The 19,198-nt window shown below is 43.4% G+C and overlaps 1 protein-coding gene across 1 annotated transcript in view; it reads left to right on the top strand.

The window, feature by feature from the left end:
- SKOR2 (SKI family transcriptional corepressor 2) overlaps positions 1–18,322 on the top strand; it is a gene marked incomplete at its 5' end in the record, with an annotated part of 43,495 nt that extends 25,173 nt beyond the window's left edge. Inside the window, 5 exons of the mRNA XM_081942533.1 lie at positions 2,546–2,611; positions 3,045–3,143; positions 9,065–9,132; positions 14,815–14,880; positions 17,477–18,322. Of these exons, the coding sequence (XP_081798659.1) occupies positions 2,546–2,611; positions 3,045–3,143; positions 9,065–9,132; positions 14,815–14,877 (296 nt within the window). The 3' untranslated portion in view covers positions 14,878–14,880; positions 17,477–18,322. The remainder of the gene's footprint in view (positions 1–2,545; positions 2,612–3,044; positions 3,144–9,064; positions 9,133–14,814; positions 14,881–17,476) is intronic.
- Between the last annotated feature and the right edge of the window lie 876 nt (positions 18,323–19,198).

Here is a 19,198-nt window from a genome sequence, read left to right as displayed (position 1 = left end):
AGACTGAGGGGAGGGAAGGAACAGGGGTAAAGTTCAGCTATAATTTAAACAAAGCTCAGATCTGACTGCAATGAGGCCTTGCCTAATGGTGCTCCTAATAAATGATTAGTTTTGCTTTGAATCTTGGCTTGAGACTCATGAATCAATTGGGGCATTTTTAGGAAACTTGACATAGTATGGTATTAAACAGTCTGCTTACATCTACCAAAGTCCTTACCTTACAATCATTCATTCAGTGATTGTTCAAAGTTACAACAGCACTGAAAAAGGGCTTAGAACCAGTCCTCATCCTTATGACCATCCCAACATACCTCAAAATTTGGCTGCTTGGCAACTGGCAAGTATTTGCAACGGTTACAGCAAACCAGGGTAAATGATTGCAATTTCTGACTTTCCCAGCCAACATCCGATAAGCAAAGTCAATAGCCAGATACGCTTAACGACCACATTATTCACTTAATAACTGCAGGGATTTGCTTAAGAACTATGGCAAAAAGATGTTAAATTGGCTGAATCTCACTTAACAACCACTTTCCTTAGCAACAGAAATTCTGGTTGCAATTCTGGTCATAAATTAAGGACTATCTGTTGTGTACTCAATAGGGTACAATATTATAATATTAGAAAGAAGAAACTGCTGCAAATTATATCAAACTAGGTTTCAGTCTTGAGCTGATTGTTTAGAAAGAAGTCTCTATTGCATAATAGACAGACAAACGGATGGACGGATGGATGGATGGATGGATGGATGGATGGATGGATGGATGGATGGATGATAGGAGAGAGATGATAAATAATAGAGGTAGTGATAGATAGATGATAGATGATAGATAGATAGGTAGATAGATAGGTAGGTAGGTAGGTAGGTAGGTAGGTAGGTAGGTAGGTAGGTAGATGATAGATAGATAGATAGATAGATAGATAGATAGATAGATAGATAGATAGATAGATAGACAGACAATCTATTTTTCTATCTATCTATCTATCTATCTCTCTATCTATTTATCTATCTCAACCTATCTATAATCTCTTAATAAAACGGGAAAAATAGCTAAACAAATAATATTTAGCAAAAATTAAAATACCCAAAATAGCTACAAAGGAAAAAAAGAAAAGGAATTATTTGGTTTCTAACATAATTTGCACAACTAATAATTTGCCCTATTTGAGACATTGAAGCCTAACTATTAGATTAGTCTTGGGATTGTATTTGCCCTGCTGTGTGATGTTATTATATAGTGAGTAACTATTCTTGCCTACATTTTAAGTTAAAATTTCTATTGTGCAGTTAAACCGTTAGTTTTTGCATTGTTGTCTGATCTTCAAGTTTAGGCTCCCAGTCAGATATTAATAAAATCTTTCTTCTGATGTTGAGCAAAGTTTATTTTTGCTGCTACAAGAATAGTTTTCATTGAATTGTTATATTTCTTGTTGATTTTTTTCCCTGAGATTTCATCTAAGAATACTTTGGTTTCTCTTTGGAGGGTGTAAATCATTTGCCTTTCCTGGCTGCCATCGTGGTCATTTTGAAATCCCCCTGTAGATATCTTTGCCACTTAAGGAGGATTCCGCAAAAAAATGCATGATTGACATGTTGCCCTCCGGAGTCATACAGAGTTGGCGTAAACAGGAACATTTCTGAGCATGTTTTGCTATTTCGCAAGGATGCAATATGATATATTGGGAGAAAAATGCCAGAAAATTTAAGTTGATCATCACAATTATATGATCAAAATTTAGCCACTGTCTTAATTGTTTTAAACTCTTTCCAAAGACATTACTATGGTATAAACACTTTACTTGATCAAATGTAGCCTAGTGGATGGTGCAAATCAATAAGAATGACATGACATGGCATGGCATAGAATAGCATAGAATAGCATAGAATAGCATAGAGTAGAGTAGAGTAGAATAGAATAGAATAGAATAGAATAGAATAGAATAGAATAGAATTCTTTATTGGCCAAGAGTGATTGGAGACACAAGGAATTTGTCTCTGGCGCACAAGCTCTTAGTGTACACACAAACAATAAAGTGATAGCTCATATAGATCATAGCTACAATAAATCATAAGGTACAACAAGTGATAAATCGTAAGATACCAGTAGGAGAAGGTAGCAGGAAAGATGAGAAGATGAGAAGGATAAGAGCCTACTACATAGATAAATATCTTTAGGCCTGTGGGAATTACCGTAGGTGTTCAACAGAATAATGGCATTGGGGCGGGGGAATTATCTTTGGGTCTAATTTTTATGGCATAGAATGCCCTACAGCAGCATCCTGAGAGTAGGAGTTGAAACAATTTATGTCCAGGATATGAGGGGGTCTGTAGATATTTTCTCAGCCCTTTTTCGGGTTCGTGCCGTGTACAGATCCTCAATGTTTGCAGGCTGTTTGTAATTGTTGTTGTTTTTTCTGCAGTTCTAACGCTCAATTAAAGTCAGTGTCTGTCCTGTTTGGTTGCTGCACCAAACCAAACAGTTATTAGAAGTGCAAATTGCAAACTCAATCTTTCCTTTATAGTAATAATTCTCTTTTCATCCAGGTGACCCCATCCAGGAACCCAGCGTACCCCATTCTCTGAAAAAGGACATGGAAAACATGGGAAAAGGTAAAAAAAAAGCTGGGGGATTTTTATAAAGATAAATAGATGCAAATCCCTTAGTGAGGCTGACTTTTGTTTTAGCGGAATATCAAGACAATTATGGGTTATATATGTTTTTTACTCCCAACCATATTTTAAGCTTGACAAGCAACATATGAATAATATATGGACCTTTTGTGTGGCTATAATTGAGATTAATGCATATGTATCAATCAATACACGACACTGGGCTATAATACTTTAAAATAATATATTGCATTGATTTGTATTCATGGATTTCTGCATAAAATCTATCCAAAGCTGCTCACGGCATGCTGCAGCCACCCTTAAGCTGCCAAAAATATTTTACCTTTTGTAATTGTGGGCGTTAGGTCTTAAGAGTCCGTATGCTGACAAAATACCTTCCCCCACCTCTTTTTCTTTTTCCTCTTTGGTCTAGAAGAGCTTCAGAAGGTCTTGTTTGAACAGATCGATTGGCGCAGGAGGCTTGAACAGGAATTCCAAGTGCTCAAAGGAACCCCCTCATTCCCAGTTTTCAGTAAGGGTTTGTCTTTTTAATTCGCTTAACTTGAGATAATGCACTGAACTACAACACCCAGAAGCCCCAGTCAATGAGACCAATAAAGGGGTGATAAGACGTAGATCTTACATCGTCAGACATAGATCTACACTAACCATTTGGAGTACTGCAGGTCCCCATTTCTAGAAGCATTGGCACACCTCGCGTGAAATCGCGTGAAACACTAATACTGTTTTATAAAATCTTAGTAAGACCACACCTGGAATACTACATTCAGTTTTGGTCACCACATTGCAAAAAAGGATGTTGAGACTTTGGGAAAAGTGCAAAGAAGAGCAACTAAAAGGATTAAAGGTCTGAAGGCTAAAATATAGGAAGAACAGTTGCAGGAATTGGGTATGGCTAGTCTAGAGAAAAGAAGGACTAGGGGTGACATGATAGCAGCGTTCCAGTATTTGAGGGTCTATCACAAAAAAGAAGGGGTCAACTTGTTTTCTAAAGTACCAGAAGGCAAACAAGAAACAATGGATGGTGTTAGATACTTGTTCATACTACAGTGGTTTCCACCAAGGTCCTCTGTTCCGGCGGGAACAGAGGTTTAATTCTATTGGTCGAAGGGTCTGACAGCTCCCTATAAAAGGGCTGCTGTCAGACTCAATCTTCACTGGATTGTTCTCACTTACTGTACTTAATAAAGAGCTGTTGTTACCGTTAAACCTGTGTGTGCCCATCCATTACCCAATCTAACACTGGCGACGAAGGTGGGATTGGAAGGCAACTAGACGAACCAAAAAGAGCGTAGTAATCCAGCAAGTAATCCAGCTCAGCGCGGCTTCGAGCAGCCATTTTGAGCAGCAAACTCAAAACGCCCTCTGAACACAAAATGGCCCTGCACGCCCCACTGACTCCGTATGACCCAGTCACCGAGTACCGGGACTCATACATCCTACAATTTGACTGCTTCCTCGAAGCAAACGACCTCATGGGCCTTTCTGAAGGCCGCAAGAAGAACATGTTCCTCGGATACTGTGGCAGGGAAGTGTTCAAGACAGCGAAAGACCTCTCTAAGCCGACACCGCTACAATCAGTCGCCTGGTCCGTGCTTCAGCAGATGCTGAGGAGCCACTATGCGCCCAAGCCGTCCAAGCACGTTCGCCACCATGAGTTTAAGATCAGAAACCAGAAGGAGGGCGAGTCAATTAACGAGTATGTTGCGGCGCTCCGCAAGGCCGCAGCGTACTGTGAATTCCAAGACCTGGACGAGGCGCAACTTTTAAAACGTGTACGAACAGTTTTGGCTCGAATTAGAGACAAAGGCCTCCGTCTCAAAAAAGAGAAATGCCAAATTAACATGCCAAGGATTGAATTCTTCGGGTACCTAATCGATGGCTCTGGGATTCACCTGACCACACAAAAAATCAAAGCAATTCAGGACACCCCACACACCTCGCAATCAAACCGAGCTGCAGGCGTTCCTCGGACTCCTTAATTTCTACAGCATCTTTCTTAAACAGAAAGCCACCATTGCTGAGCCCTTACACCGTCTCCTGGCTAAGAACGCGAAGTGGTCCTGGGGCAGAGCCGAGGCTGTTGCATTTGCCACAGTAAAACGACTCCTGTCGGTGGACTCCTTCCTGGTACAATACAGCCAGACACTGCCGCTGGTGCTGACCTGTGATGCCTCCCCGTTTGGCGTCGGCACCATCCTCAGCCACCACATGCCCAATGGAACCGAAGCCCCTATTGCATTTTACTCCAGGACCTTGTCTGCCGCAGAACGGAACTACAGCCAGCTGGACCATGAGGCTTTGGCTGCAGTGGCTGGAGTAAAGAGGTTCCATGAGTATCTATACGGCTGGGACTTCGAACTGGTTACGGACCACAAGCCGTTGTTGGGCTTACTGGCTGGGGATCGACCTACCCCAGTGTCATTATCACCCCGCATGACCAGATGGACCATCTTCCTAGCTGCCTACTCCTACCGTTGGTTGCTCTTAACTGCACTCTTTCCAGAGTCTCAACATCTTTTTGGAAGAGTTTCTTTTCCATATTCTTGTTTTGTTGTTGATTAGAAGCATCTTCTCTCTAGCTTAAGTGAAGCACAACAGAAACTCTATTCCCCACTACACTGTCATAAAAGTCAAGGCACTCAATCTCTGCCAAGGTAAGAGAAATCCAACCAAGATATCCCACTGGTTAATCTGGAAGAGCTAAGCAGATACAAAACACCTCCCGAAGCTTTTCCGTTGTTGTCGAGGGAGGAAACATTTATTATCAGAGACCCAAGGACGCAAAGAAAGCAGAGGACAATGGATCATCTGAAAAAAAGCCAAGGAACTAATTTATAGGCTCCCATTTGCTGAGTCAAGAGCCTTAAAGAGACAGTGCACCACACAGGTCAACCCAAAGAGACATTTTTTTAAAAAAAGGCAAGATACACAAGGTTGTTGTAAAGGTTAGGACGAGTAATGCATATTAACCACTTTGACCACAATATATCAGAACTTTATAGAGATGGTTGTGTATGCATACGTCCCGTCATACGGTCTCCTTCCAGGGAATAGAATGTGATGCAGAGTGCAGAAAAGAAGAGAAAGTCAAAGAAAGATAAGATACGAAAAAGAAAATAAAACTGTTTTCACCCGCCAAACAAGAGCATTCATTGTATTTCTCCATAGCTTTCTATTCTTGCAAACCATCCTAGCTCTAGATCAGTGTTTCTCAAACTTGGCAACTTTAAGTCCTGTGGACTTCAACTCCCAGAATCCCCCAGCCAGCATAGCTGGCTGGGGAATTCTGGGAGTTGAAGTCCACAGGACTTAAAGTCGCCAAGTTTGAGAAACACTGCTCTAGATTCATCTACCACAGTGGTGTCCAGCCTTGGCAACTTTAAGACATGTGAACTTCAATTCCCAGAATTCCTGTCAGCATGGCTGGCTGGGGAATTCTGGGAGTTGAAGTCCACAAGGCTTTAAGAGGCCAAAGTTGGACGCCCTGATCTACCACTTCATGCATTGCTTTTTGTCCTTCAACCTTCTCATCTTTCCGTTTCTGAGGATCTCCTCAACCTCATCTTGGCGTGATTTTTCTCCGTCTTCCTCTCAACTCTTTCACTCTTCCTCCGTGTAATGGTGCTGTAATTCAATCCTCCTTCTCCCTATATGAGCCAAAATACATCAGCCTGTTGATTTCATCCTGGGAACTCATTTTTATATTCAGTCCATATTCATGCTGAACTCATTCATCCTTGGTCCTGCCTCTTCTTGTATTATCACACACACTTCTTAAGACCAGATATTCCTTGAGTTACAACCACAATTCAATCAGAACTTTCTTTGCTCAACTTGTTGATTGCTTTTTCTCCTTTTTTCTTTTATATGTGTGAGCGCGCGCGCGCGCACACACACACACACACACAAACACACACACACACACACACACACATACTGTATAAGCCATACCCTTACTGGGATATATTCAAATCCCAGTAGGGGTATGGCTAGCTGATGAGAGCTAAATAGCTTGAAATAGATCTATACTAGTCTCTCTTTATTTATTTATCAGCACAAATACAACACAAACATAGCAAAGGCAACATTAAAAATAAAAATATGGTTTTCTGCCTGGATGGTCTTCTGTAATGAGCCGAAGGACTGAAAGGGGGAGTAGTGAGCTCCCTCCCATATTTGGGCATACCAGGGGTTGTAACACAAATACACAAATACATACATACATACAAACAGCAGCGGTGGGTTGCAGGTGGTACGCCTCTGTATAGGCGTACCGGACCCAGCCCGTTCCAGCCCGTCCCAGCCCACCTGCCCCCCCGCACTCCTTACTGGTGTTTAAAGGCTTCTGCGCTTCCACGCAGGTGCATTGTGCGTACAGCGCCTGCACAATGCTCCCCGGAGCAACTGTAGCATCACAGAGCGTCGCAGAAGTGCTAGGACACATGTGCTGCGTGCATCCATGAGGACATCGCCGGCTCCGTTCCAACCAGTACAATTTGCAACACACCACTGATTTATACACACACACACACACATACACACACATACACACACACAAGGGGAAGAGAATTAATTGCTTTTTCTCTTCTTCCAGCACTCAGCCAGGGTGGATCCTACATGTTAGATGTTAAATTTACCACTTTTTCCTCCTTTTTTGTACACTATTTGTTGTCATTGTTAGGGATGAATGTATGGGGTTTTTTTGCTTTATTTTGTTTGTTTGTTTTACTGTTCTGTATTTTATTCTCTATGATAGAACAATACATTTATATATATATAAAAAGAACTTCCTTTGCTAAGCATGGAGGTTATTACCTGAGGTAGGCCTGATTTTACAACTTTTTCCCCCTCCAGGGTTATTAAGTGAATCACTGCAGTTGTTAAGTGAATCAGATGGTCGTTAAACGAATCTGGCTTCTCCCTATTGACTTGGCTTGTCAGAAGCTCCCTAGGAAGGTTGCAAATGACAATCCCAAAACCCTGGGTTGCTGTAACCATTGTAAATTGTTAAGATTTTTAAATCTAAATTTGAACATTGTACAACTCCACAGTTGGAGCTGTGGGGTTGTACAATGATCCAGAACACACAGTTCAGTGGTGGGTTCCAGATCCCGGTGCAACTGGTACGGTGCAACATGGCTGGGCATCCACCACATGCATACCTACCGCCCCGACGCTCCAGCTGCTCGGCAGAGCGTCGGGCAGGTGCTGTATGCTCCATGCGTGTGTGCGGAATCCCCGATCGGCTCAAATACCAGTAAGGAGGATGGGCGGCCAGGTGGGCCCTCCAGAGCACCGTACCGGAACGGTACCTGGTGCTCCCAGCAGGCACCGGTACGCCCGTACCAGGGCGTACCAGTCGTATCCCACCACTGACACAGTTATAGTTGATTGACTGGAGAGGGCTGGCTCCTGCGTGAGGTAATCTACGCTGTGATTGGTTGCTATGGGTGTGGAGGGGGAGGTTCCCTTTTTTCCCGCCTTTTTCTTCTACATCCTCTGTGGGCTCTGAGATTTACCTCATGATGCTCCTGATGTTGGCTTGATTATTCTAGTTTGATGTAAAATATATTTCTTTATATAAAGCTCCAAGTCTCCAAATGAAAACATTCTAATACATCTTTTTCTTTGACTTCTTAATGCTTCTTCAGCTTTAAACTTCAGTATTATGTCTAGATCCCTGCCTCCAAACTGTCCTTATAGAATAATATATATATATTCTTTTATAAACATTCTTTTTAACACAGAGAGTTTTTCTTTAAACTGGTACAAGTTCTTTAACTTTCTTTTAATACATGTACTGCCAAATACATTTTCAATATATTTTGCCTACTTTAAGAATTACTTCAGCAGTGTGTGTGTGTGTGTGTGTGTGTGTAATATTTACATTTTCAAATTTTGGTTTAAACCTTTCTTTCAGTTGATTTTTAAATTTAGTAGCTGGGACTTCCAACTTCCTGCCGGCTTCCCCAGTGACTTCGCTTGTTAAAAGCTGGCAGAAAGTTGCAAGGAGGGCCTTTGTTTAAGGCACTATGATTTTCGCTTAATGACGGCCATGGAGAGAGCTTAGATTGCCACTGCTAAGGAATGCAGTCATGTGACATCATGCTTTACGGCCATATTGCTTAGTGATAGAAATTCCATTCCCAATTACCTGTCATTAACTGAGGACCATCTATATACAGACTGAGGATAATTGCTTAAATATTTCATTTCATTTAAGGTAACAGAGCTCCTATGATCTAACACTAGATCTGCTCTTTTTTCAGTAACCAATTTTTTTTTTCAGTACAAAATTCCCAGAGAGTAACAAACGGCGGCTTTTAGTGGGGGGGGGGGGGGGAATTGAATTGGCAGTGTCTACCAAGAAAATTATTCATGTACTTTTTCTCTCTTTTTTTGTCCTTTTCTCTTTTTCTTTTTGCACAGATAATTTTCAAGATCAGATGAAGCGGGAGCTGGCCTACAGAGAAGAAATGGTTCAACAATTACAAATTGTAAGATTCTCCTCTGCTGAGGGGCTTTGGATTAAAAATGCACTCGTCTGATAGCTTAGCACAGATGTCTATGAGTATTTGCCCTGGTTGGAACAAAGGAATTTCGGATCGTATTTTCATGCCTAGCATTAGAGCTTCTTTAATTATTTTCCGCCTTGGAGACCGCCTTGACTGTCGGCAACTGCCTGCAATTTTCCTTGGCCACCTTATCAGAAGTGGTTTGCCATTGCCTGCTTTTTAGGGTTGAAAAAGAAGGATTGTGTTAGATTCGGGCAACGAGAGAACAGACTCCAGACGATAGTGACAACAACAGCTCTTTATTTAGTAGTAGTAGTGATCCAGCTTGCTATGGGGTCGAGTAGCTCCCCTTTTATAGGGATCTGGCAGACCTCCCGTCCAATCAGAACAACCCCTTGTTCCCGCCCTAGTGGCGGACCTGAGTGGAGACTTACAGCGGTTTATGCTAATATCTAACAGATTGGCCTAAGGCCGTGATGGCTAACCTGTGGCATGCAGAGCCCTCTCTGCGAGCACGCCAGCCGTCGCCCCAGCCCAGCCCCACCACGCATGCGCGCACACCTCTCACTGGCTAGGTGGTATTTGGGTCTCTGCCATGCATGCACAGACGGCGGGGTGCATGCAAGAGATGCATGCATGCATGAACAGGAGCAGGGGACATGCACAGGGGTGCAGGCATTGCATTGTGGGGCTCGCGCAGCGCCCCTGTGCTCCATTTTGGCTTCCAGGTTGGTGCAGGAGGCCTTCCGGGCCCAAAATGGGACGCTGGGGGGATGCAAATATGCAGGGGTGCGTGCATACACAGGGGTGAACACATGCGTGGGGGGCACACATGCATGGGGTGGGGTACACACGGGAGAATACCATTGGGGTGGGCGGGCACATGCGCTGGGTGCGCTTGCGCTTTTGGCACCCAACGACAAAAAGGTTAGCATTGCTGAGTTAAGGTCATCCAGCTGGCTTCAGGCATAAAGTGGGACTAGGACTCACTGTCTCCCAATTTCTACCCTGGTGCTGTAACCACTATATCTGACCTTAATGCGGTCCACAGTTTCCACCGTATGTCATGGTGACTCACTTAACCGATCCAATTTTATGACCTTTCTTTTTTGTGGTGGTCATTAAGCAAATGAGGCAGTTGTAAAGCGAACACGGCAATCACAAAGCGAGTCCATTCATTCCTATGGAGATTTTTTTTTTTTTTTTTTTTGCAGAAACGGGCCCCAAATCCTGGGAACTGGTAAAACTATTCCATCGCTCTTCCTTTCGTGAATCAAGGTAGAGCTAGTTTGGTCTAGTGATTAAAGCAGCAGGCTAAAAACCCCGGAGACTGTGAGTTCTAGTCCCACCTTAGTCATGAAAAGCACCTGAGTGACTTTGGGCCAATCACCAGGAGACTGTGAGTTCTAGTCCCACTTTAGGCATGAAAAGCACCTGAGTGACTTTGGGCCAATCACCAGGAGACTGTGAGTTCTAGTCCCACTTTAGGCATGAAAAGCACCTGAGTGACTTTGTGCCAATCACCAGGAGACTGTGAGTTCTAGTCCCACTTTAGGCATGAAAAGCACCTGAGTGACTTTGGGCCAATCCCCAGGAGACTGTGAGTTCTAGTCCAACCTTAGTCATGAAAGCTGGCTGGGCGACTTTGGCCCAGTCCTTCTCCCTCAGACCAGCCCACCTCACAGGGTTGTTGTTGTGGACAAAATAGGAGAAGGAAAGAGTATTAGGTATGTTCTCCACCTTGAGTTACCTATACAATTAATTACGGTAGGATAAAAAAAAAATCCAAGATGAATAAATGTTACGGCAAGAGTTTCGACTGATGGTTTGGCCAGCTTACTGTCAAAGATCCCAAAAGCAGCTGGGCTTTCCCTTAGACATCAGACATATAAGCAGTAGATCCGTTTGGCCAATTATGGGAGATGCCTCCTGCCCCACCCAAGGGAGCTAGGCAAATGTATGTGCTACTTAGATGTATTCTGAAGCACTCTTATCACAACTGTACAAATGCAGGATTTAGTTTGTCTATACCAGGGGTGTCCAAACTTGGGAACTTTAAGACTTGTGGACTTCAACTCCCAGAATTCTGGGGAATTCTGGGAGTTGAAGTCCACAAGTCTTAAAGTTCCCAAGTTTGGACACCCCTGGTCTATACCCTTTACCACAGACAATTATGTTGTACGTAATGCAATGCCTCCTGCCCCACCGACTTTCTTCAGCTTCTGTGAAATTCTGTGAGTGCCCACAAAAACTAACGAGACAAAATTGCCTTTAAGAGGAGCTGGATTGCACACCCACATGTCCCTGTGCTTTTCTTGCCAAGGTGATGGAAAGATTTCCAGCTAGAATATGCTTTTTTAAGGCAACCCAGTCTCCCAGTGCCCTCTGCTGCTTGCTTTTATTACTGCACTCTCCAGCAGCTCAACCGGGAAAGCCATTAGTACCTGCAATTACAATACACCTCAGTCAGGAGGGGTCCTTTTCAGTTTTTCTCCCTTGGAGGGTTTGCAAAGAATCTTGTTGTTGTTGTCTGGTGGATTGACCTCCTTGGTTTGATTTTTATCCCGCCTTTATTATTTTATAAATAACTCAAGGCAGCAAATATGCATACTACTCTTTCCTCCTTCGATTTGCCCCACAGGAACAACACCCCTGTTAGGTGGGTTGGGCTGAGAGAGAGAGTGACTGGCCCAAAGTCACCCAGTTGATGTTTATGCCTAAGGCGGGACTAGAACTCACAGTCTCCTGGTGATTGGCCCAAAGACATCTTGTCAATTTTCATGCCTAAGGTGGGACTAGAACTCACAGTCTCCTGGTGATTGGCCCAAAGTCATCTTGTCAATTTTCATGCCTAAGGTGGGACTAGAACTCACGGTCTCCTGGTGATTGACCCAAAATCACCTTGCCAACTTTCATGCCTAAGGTTTGACTAGAACTCACAGTCTCCTGGTGATTGACCCAAAGTCACCTTGCCAACTTTCATGCCTAAGGTTTGACTAGAACTCACAGTCTCCTGGTGATTGACCCAAAGTCACCTTGCCAACTTTCATGCCTAAGGCAGGACTACAACTCACAGTCTCCTGGTGATTGGCCCAAAGTCACCTTGCAAACTTTCATGCCTAAGGTGGGACTAGAACTCACTGTCTCCTGGTGATTGGCCCAAAGTCATCTTGTCAATTTTCATGCCTAAGGTGGGACTAGAACTCACGGTCTCCTGGTGATTGGCCCAAAGTCACCCAGCCTGTTTTCCTGCCAAGATGGGACTAGAACTCCCACTCTTCTAGTTTCTAGCTTGCTGCACTAATCACTAGACCAAACTGGCTCTCATTGATATCCCTAAACATTGACCTTTTGCAGATCAATGGGAATGGGTCACAGGAGTGGTAGGATTCAGCCAGTTCGCACCACCTCTGGAGAACGGGTAGTTAAATTATTTGAATCCCACCACTGGTCCCAGGGCCATTCTCCTTGACTGCTCTTCCCTTGCCAACAGAGATCCAGCACCTATGAGCTGGGCCTGCAAAGAATGAAGTGAGCACAGGTTGTGAGAAAGCAGATCAATAGAAGGTCTTCTTGCCCACTGCTTTATGTTATCCGTTCACCATCTCCACTGAGAGCATTATGTTTTATTCCTGCTGTCTGCGTAGGTTGCAGTATCTCTAGGAGTTCAAGCTAGCACAGACGGGGCTTGTCATGTTTTTATCCTCACAACAAAGGGTTGCCATGTTGAAGCGATGCTTTGTGCAATGACCCTTTGTAGTCATTGCGCATATATTTGCTTTTTCAAGGAAGGGAGCTGGGAACAGAACCTGGCCATCTCCGTGACATTCCCACCGGTTAAGTCAACTTAACCCCCGTGCATGACTGATCCTGTTTGGGGCTGAGTGCAACATCATCCTGAGACTTAATTGATTGAGCCAGCTGGTCCTATCAGGGTTCTCCCAGCACATTAACCCCTTCATTAAACTAGTTGGGCAGATTGTGGGGACAAAGTCAATTGGTTGTAAAAAGCTGGAAGACTGATTGCAATTTATTTCCTCTCGGATCTGGTGGAAAGTGTCACCATTGGGATGCCGAAATCCAAACATTACAGTAGAGGGCAACAAAAATTGGGAACTCAGATGCGCTGCTGCCATCTAGTGGCTATGCAGAGTCTTGCAGCCTAGATTTCATTGCTGTGGTGCGTGTGATCAAAACCATTAAAAAGCAAAAGTTAGAACATCTCAGACATTGTCTAAAGGGTTAGGGGTGCAAGGGTCTTCTAACTTGACAGCTTTAAGACTTGCACACTTCAATGCCAGAGTTCCTGAGCCAACATGACTGGAGGAGGAATTCTGGGAGTTGAAGTCCACAAGCCTTAAAGCTGTCAAGTTTGAACACCCCTGGGTTTTTTTTCTAAAGGGTTAGGATGCAAGGATCTTGTAACCTGACAGCTTTAAGATTTGCGTGCTTCAAATGCCAGAGTTCCTGAGCTAACATTTTGTTGCTAAGCAAGAGCGTTGCTAACTGAGTTTTACCACATTTTACAAGTTGGCCATGCCCACCCAGTCACATGGCTGACAAACCACTCCCACCCAGTCACATGGCCGGCAAGCCACTCCCACAAGCAGGCCACACCTACAGAAGAGGTTCTAAAAAAATTGTAAAGCCCACCACTGAGGATACGGCACAAGACAGAGGTGGATTCCGGCAGTCACTACTGCCAGTTTGCTCATGGGTGTGTGCGCATGCGCAGAGCAATAGAAATTGCTCTGCACATGTGCAGAAGCAAAAAACGGAGAACTGGTTCGGGGGCGTGGCAGGCCTGGGTCACTGCCGGTTCCAGCAACCCAGGCCATCAAGCTACTATTGGTTCAGCTGAACTGATCTGAACGGGTAGGAATCCATCACTGCACAAGAGGAAGAAGAAGTGTGGAGTGAGATAGTATTTGTAGTTTTTATGATGTGGACTTCAACTCTCAGATATGAACTTCAACGGCCAGAATTCCCCAGCCAGCTGACTGGGGAATTCTGGAAGTTTAAGTCCACACTCCTCAAACTCACTAAGGTGGAGAAACTGGTATAGTGTGTTATCTGAACTTTGAGGTTGGCAGAAGAGAAGAGAAGCATAAGTCATCTTTAACCTGATTTGTGAGGCGTGGGGAGACAAAACATGTTGGTGTGAAAAGGTTCTTGATACTCTCCAAAATCATCTAAAAATTAAAACTAGATGGAAGTATTATATTATACTACAGGGGTGAGCATCTATGGCTCCTTTACGTCCTGTGGACTTTAACTCCCAGAATTCCTGAGACACCATGGTACTCCACATAACTGGTTCAGGAATTCTCGGAGTTGAAGCCCACAGGGCGTAAAGCTGCCCACCCTGTAGTACAATATAGTAACCCAGGCATTCAACGGCATTTTGTCCCCTGCAGTTTTTACTTTAACAGAGGATCATTTTCTACAGGAGCATCCCTTTTGTTCAATTATATATTTACTCATTTCAAATGAAATATGTGCACATTATTCTTATCTACATCTGTCTTATGGTCTGCATAATGGATACGATTGCCTTCCTACAGGACTTTTAGATTTTTGGGTTTTAATGTGCCTTCTTTGATATCTCTTCTTTCTTCACTAACCCGTTGCTGTTGAGTGAGGCATTTCTCTGTTTTCTTTCAGATTCCCTATGCAGCAAGCTTGATTAGGAAAGAAAAACTTGGCACACATCTCAGCAAAAGCTAAAAGGTAAGTTCACACGAATAGGGGATGGGCCCCAAATATTTTTTGCCAGTGTGGCTATTAAATTTTTGCTATATGTCCCTCTCTGAGAATTTTGCAATCCTGCTGCACCATAATAAAACCTAGACTTAAAATGTTAAGAAGCATAAGTACAGGTAGTCCTCGACTTAGTTCATTTAGTGACTTTGAAGTTACAACACCACTGAAAAAAAAGTGACTTATGACCAATGTTCATACTTGCGGCATCTTTTGGGCTCAATTGTGGTTGTAAAACTGAAATATATTTCAGGGAGAACCCCCTGATGTTATTGTGGCAAGAGTTAGTACATTCCAATGACTCTCTGACTCTCTGCCTAATTTTTTTTTTATTTTGACTGATGAAGGTAACTTGGATGAGTAATGAAACGTCTCAGATTAACAAACTTTGATTTAACCTTTTTAATTACTTTTGCCTTGAATGCTAAAGTATGTCTTCATTGGCATACTGCAACATTTGTTTTAAGCAGAGTCAAGAAAAAAAGTGGCTTCAAATGTTGACATGACTGAATTCCCCTCTTATTGCCTGCAGTTTAGGACAGTGAGGAATTAGGTGAATAAATTCACTGTTTTGAGCGGCAGTGCTGAACAATGACGATGAAGTCCATCGCTCTTCTGCCCGAGAAGCTGAAATTAAAGGCACTGTCACAATGTTGAGATTTTCAACCTTCAATCTCTCCGGGAACATTTGAATTTGACCCGAAGTCACTTTTTGTTTCGCTGACTCAGAAATGCTGAGAACAAATAGCAAAGAAAGCCATTCACTCACTGTTCTGTCTCTGGAGGGTTTTTTTTATTTTTGTTTTTAAAAAGCCCTTCACTAGCTGGACCAAACAAGGTCAGGTCAGACCTGACTCTTGATGACGTACCTTGGACATATCCATGAATCTTTCATTGCTATAATATGGAATTAGGTTGCCATTGCCACCTTCTCAAGTTTTACTTAAGCCCCCCTCCCCCCTAATGTATGGCCTTGGGATTTTCTAGTGGCCTCATGTCTAAGTACTATCTTGATATAACCCCACTTGGTGTATAATCCCACTTAGAATACTGCATCCAGTTTTTATCACCGTGATATAAAAAAGATGTTTGAGACTCTAGAAAGAGTGCAGAGAATAGCAACAAAGATGATTAGGGGACTGGAGGCTAAAACAGATGAAGAACATTGGAGGAAGTGTTCGTAGTCTAACAATGAGAATAGTAATAGCATCTAGCTTTATATACCGCTTTACAGTGCTTTACAGCCTTCTCTAAGTGGTTTACAGAGTCAGCTTATTACCGCCATCAATCTGGGTCCTCATTTTACTGACCTTGGAAGGATGGAAGGCTGAATCAACCTTGAGCTGTGTGAGAATCGAACTGTCGAACTGCAGTCAGTCAGCAGTACCACGTTCTATTGACTAGGGGTGACATGATAGCAGTCTTCCAGTATATGAGGGGCTGCCACAAAGAAGAGGGCCCATCCTGCTCTTCATAGCACCTAAAGGCAGAACAAGAAGCCATGGATGGAAACTAATCAAGGAGAGAATCAAGCTAGAAGTAAAGATACATTTCCTGACAGCGAGAACATTACCATATTTTTCGGAGTATAAGATGCACTGGAGTATAAGACGCACCAAGATTTTGAAGAGGCAAATTAAAAAAAAAATTTTTTTGCATTCTGCAGACCTCCCAAAAACAGCCCATTTTTCACAAAAACGAGCTCGTTTTTTTTTTCAAAAAGGGGCATGAATAGTGTTTAGGAGAGTCCCTTCGGGGAGAGGGGGCGGTTTATAAATTTAATAAACTAAAACTAAACTAAACTGTGGGGGGGGGATGAGTAAAAAATGGCCTGTTTTTCACAAAAATGGGCCCATTTTTTGTCAACCAAAAGGACATGCATAGCCTTTAGGAGGCTTATAGTGTGCTCCTGGGTGGGTGGGGGCAAAATTGAGCAAAGAATTGTCCGTTTTTTTGCTCATTTCTGTCCTCCCCAGCCCCTAGGATCACTCTATAAGCCTCCTAAAGGCTATGCACGGCCATTTTGGTGAAGGGGGCGGGGTTTCAGGAGGCAAAAAAAATGCTGTAGTCAGTGTATAAGACGCCCCCAGATTTTCAGCCTCTTTTTTGAAGGAAAAAGGTGCATCTTATACTCTGAAAAATACGGTAACTAATGGAACATCTTGCTCCAGAAGTTGTGGACCATCCAACACTGCAGGTGTTCAGGTGTTGGACAGGTATTTGTCCAGAATGGCATAGAGCAGGGGTGTCCAAACTTGGGAACTTTAAGACTTGTGGACTTCAACTCCCAGAATTCCCCAGCCAGCCATGCTGGCTGGGGAATTCTGAGAGTTGAAGTCCACAAGTCTTAAAGTTCCCAAGTTTGGACACCCCTGGCATAGAGTCTCCTTCTTGAGCATGGGATAAAACCAAAAGGCCTGCAAGGTCTCTTCCAACTCTGTTATCCTGCATTCAGTTTTGAAGACCAACTAAGGTTGGCTACCCCAGCTGGACTTTAGCTGTATAGTGAGATCCATTCAACGGCCTCAAACCTTTTTCTGACATTTCCTTTTCTCTGTCTTTCTAGCCGGACCACAAGACCCTCATGTAAGATACTACTCATCACTCTTGAGTTTGGATGTATCCAACGCTTGAAAATGGAAGGACTCTGGGCATTTCAGAAAAAACAATAAGGAAGAAATAAAAACGGCTCTTCTAATGACAAGTGGCCTCAAAGCTTTATGCACCACCATAGACATTAGAAAGTAGCAGCCATTTATTCATTTAAGAACCAAAAGGGATTTTTTTAATTAAAAAAAAACTGGAAACACATCTTGGATATTTTTTTTGATGGTACCAAAGGTTGGTTCGGTGATTTTTAGAAGGACTCCAGAATGGGATAGGAACTGTGGAAACCAAGGCTGTGGGCATCCAGACTGACCCATGGGCATAGGATCTCACAGTGCTTCCGATCCCAAGGCTGTGAAACATATTTGGGATGTTATCTCTTCTCCTTTGGCAGAACGTCTACAGAATGAGGTCTAAACAGACGTGGTGGGGAGAGTCATCCCTGGACGTATTGATGGAAATTGCATTAGCCATATCCGGCTCTTTCTGAAGGGAGACCGCATCACACAAGATCGCTCACAACTTCCTTCTTTTTCCAAGTTCTCCCCTGGTACTTTGCTTGCTGTACAAATGAAGATGATAATCCTTCCGGAAATATTTTACGATGTGTAATTTAAAAAAAAAAAAAATTATAACCACTCAGACTAAAAAAAAAAACAAAAAACCAAACGAAGGTATTTAACTCTGTTGTAGTTTCTTTAACATTCATGTGGATTAAAACAAAGTCTATAATAAAAACTGAAAACTATAGGAGGTGACGGTTTGTCCTTTCTCGCACTTCAGTTCCTGCCTTGTCTGATGAGCTTCTTACTGTCCTGTGCATCACAACTGGGGGAGAATTCTGTTGGTTACAATACTGAATACGTTAGAAATATGGGAAATTAGTTCTGCCTCAATCTTGGTAACTGGATGACCTTTGAACTGGATACAGGGAGTTCTGGACTTGCAACAGTTCATTTAGTGACTGTCCAAAGTCATAAAGGTACTGAAAATGTGGAATGACCATTTTTCACACTTACAACCGCAGGATCCCTGTGGCCCCGTGTGTTGTGGCCTTCTGGCAGTCAGAGAAGCTGGCAACAGAGTCAGACAGTGAGGAGGTTAGGAAGGAACATGGGCCAGTCCTGGGGGGTTGAGAAAGCTCAGACGAGGGCTCTGCGTCGGAGGCAGAGAGGGAGCTAGACAGAAGCGAGGCAGAGGAACAGCTGGAGTCTGTTCCCAGTGGGCGCATGCGCAGAGCTGTCAGACGACAAGAACAACTAAGAAAGCAGGGTCGACTTAGGAGTAAAGCCACACCTTGGAGGTGATTGGCCCCTTCCACAGGAAACAAAAGAGAAGCGAATGGGGAGTGGGCTTTTGCAGGAAACATTTCGTTCACTCGGTCGTTTCAAGATTGGAAAGTTCTGTTTGTGAGTATGAGACTCTGTGCTAAGTTGGGTTGTGAGGTAGTGTTGTGTTTTTCTGCTTAAAATGTCTTTGTGGCTATTTAAGCTAGTGGAGAACTCTCTCTCTCTCTCTACCTCTCTTTCTCAGTCTCTCTGTCTCTCTCTGTCTCTCTTTCTGTTTCTCTCTGTCTCTGTCTCTCTCTCTCTCTCTCTCTCAGTCTCCCTGTCTCTTTCTCTGTCTCACTCTCTGTCGCACTCTCTGTGTGTGTCCCCTCCCTCTCTTTCTCTCTCTCTCT

Source organism: Natrix helvetica, assembly GCF_964273705.1.
Source record: "Natrix helvetica genome assembly, chromosome: 2".
Classification (NCBI taxonomy): domain Eukaryota; kingdom Metazoa; phylum Chordata; class Lepidosauria; order Squamata; family Natricidae; genus Natrix; species Natrix helvetica.
This window is presented reverse-complemented; position numbering and strand designations above follow the sequence as displayed.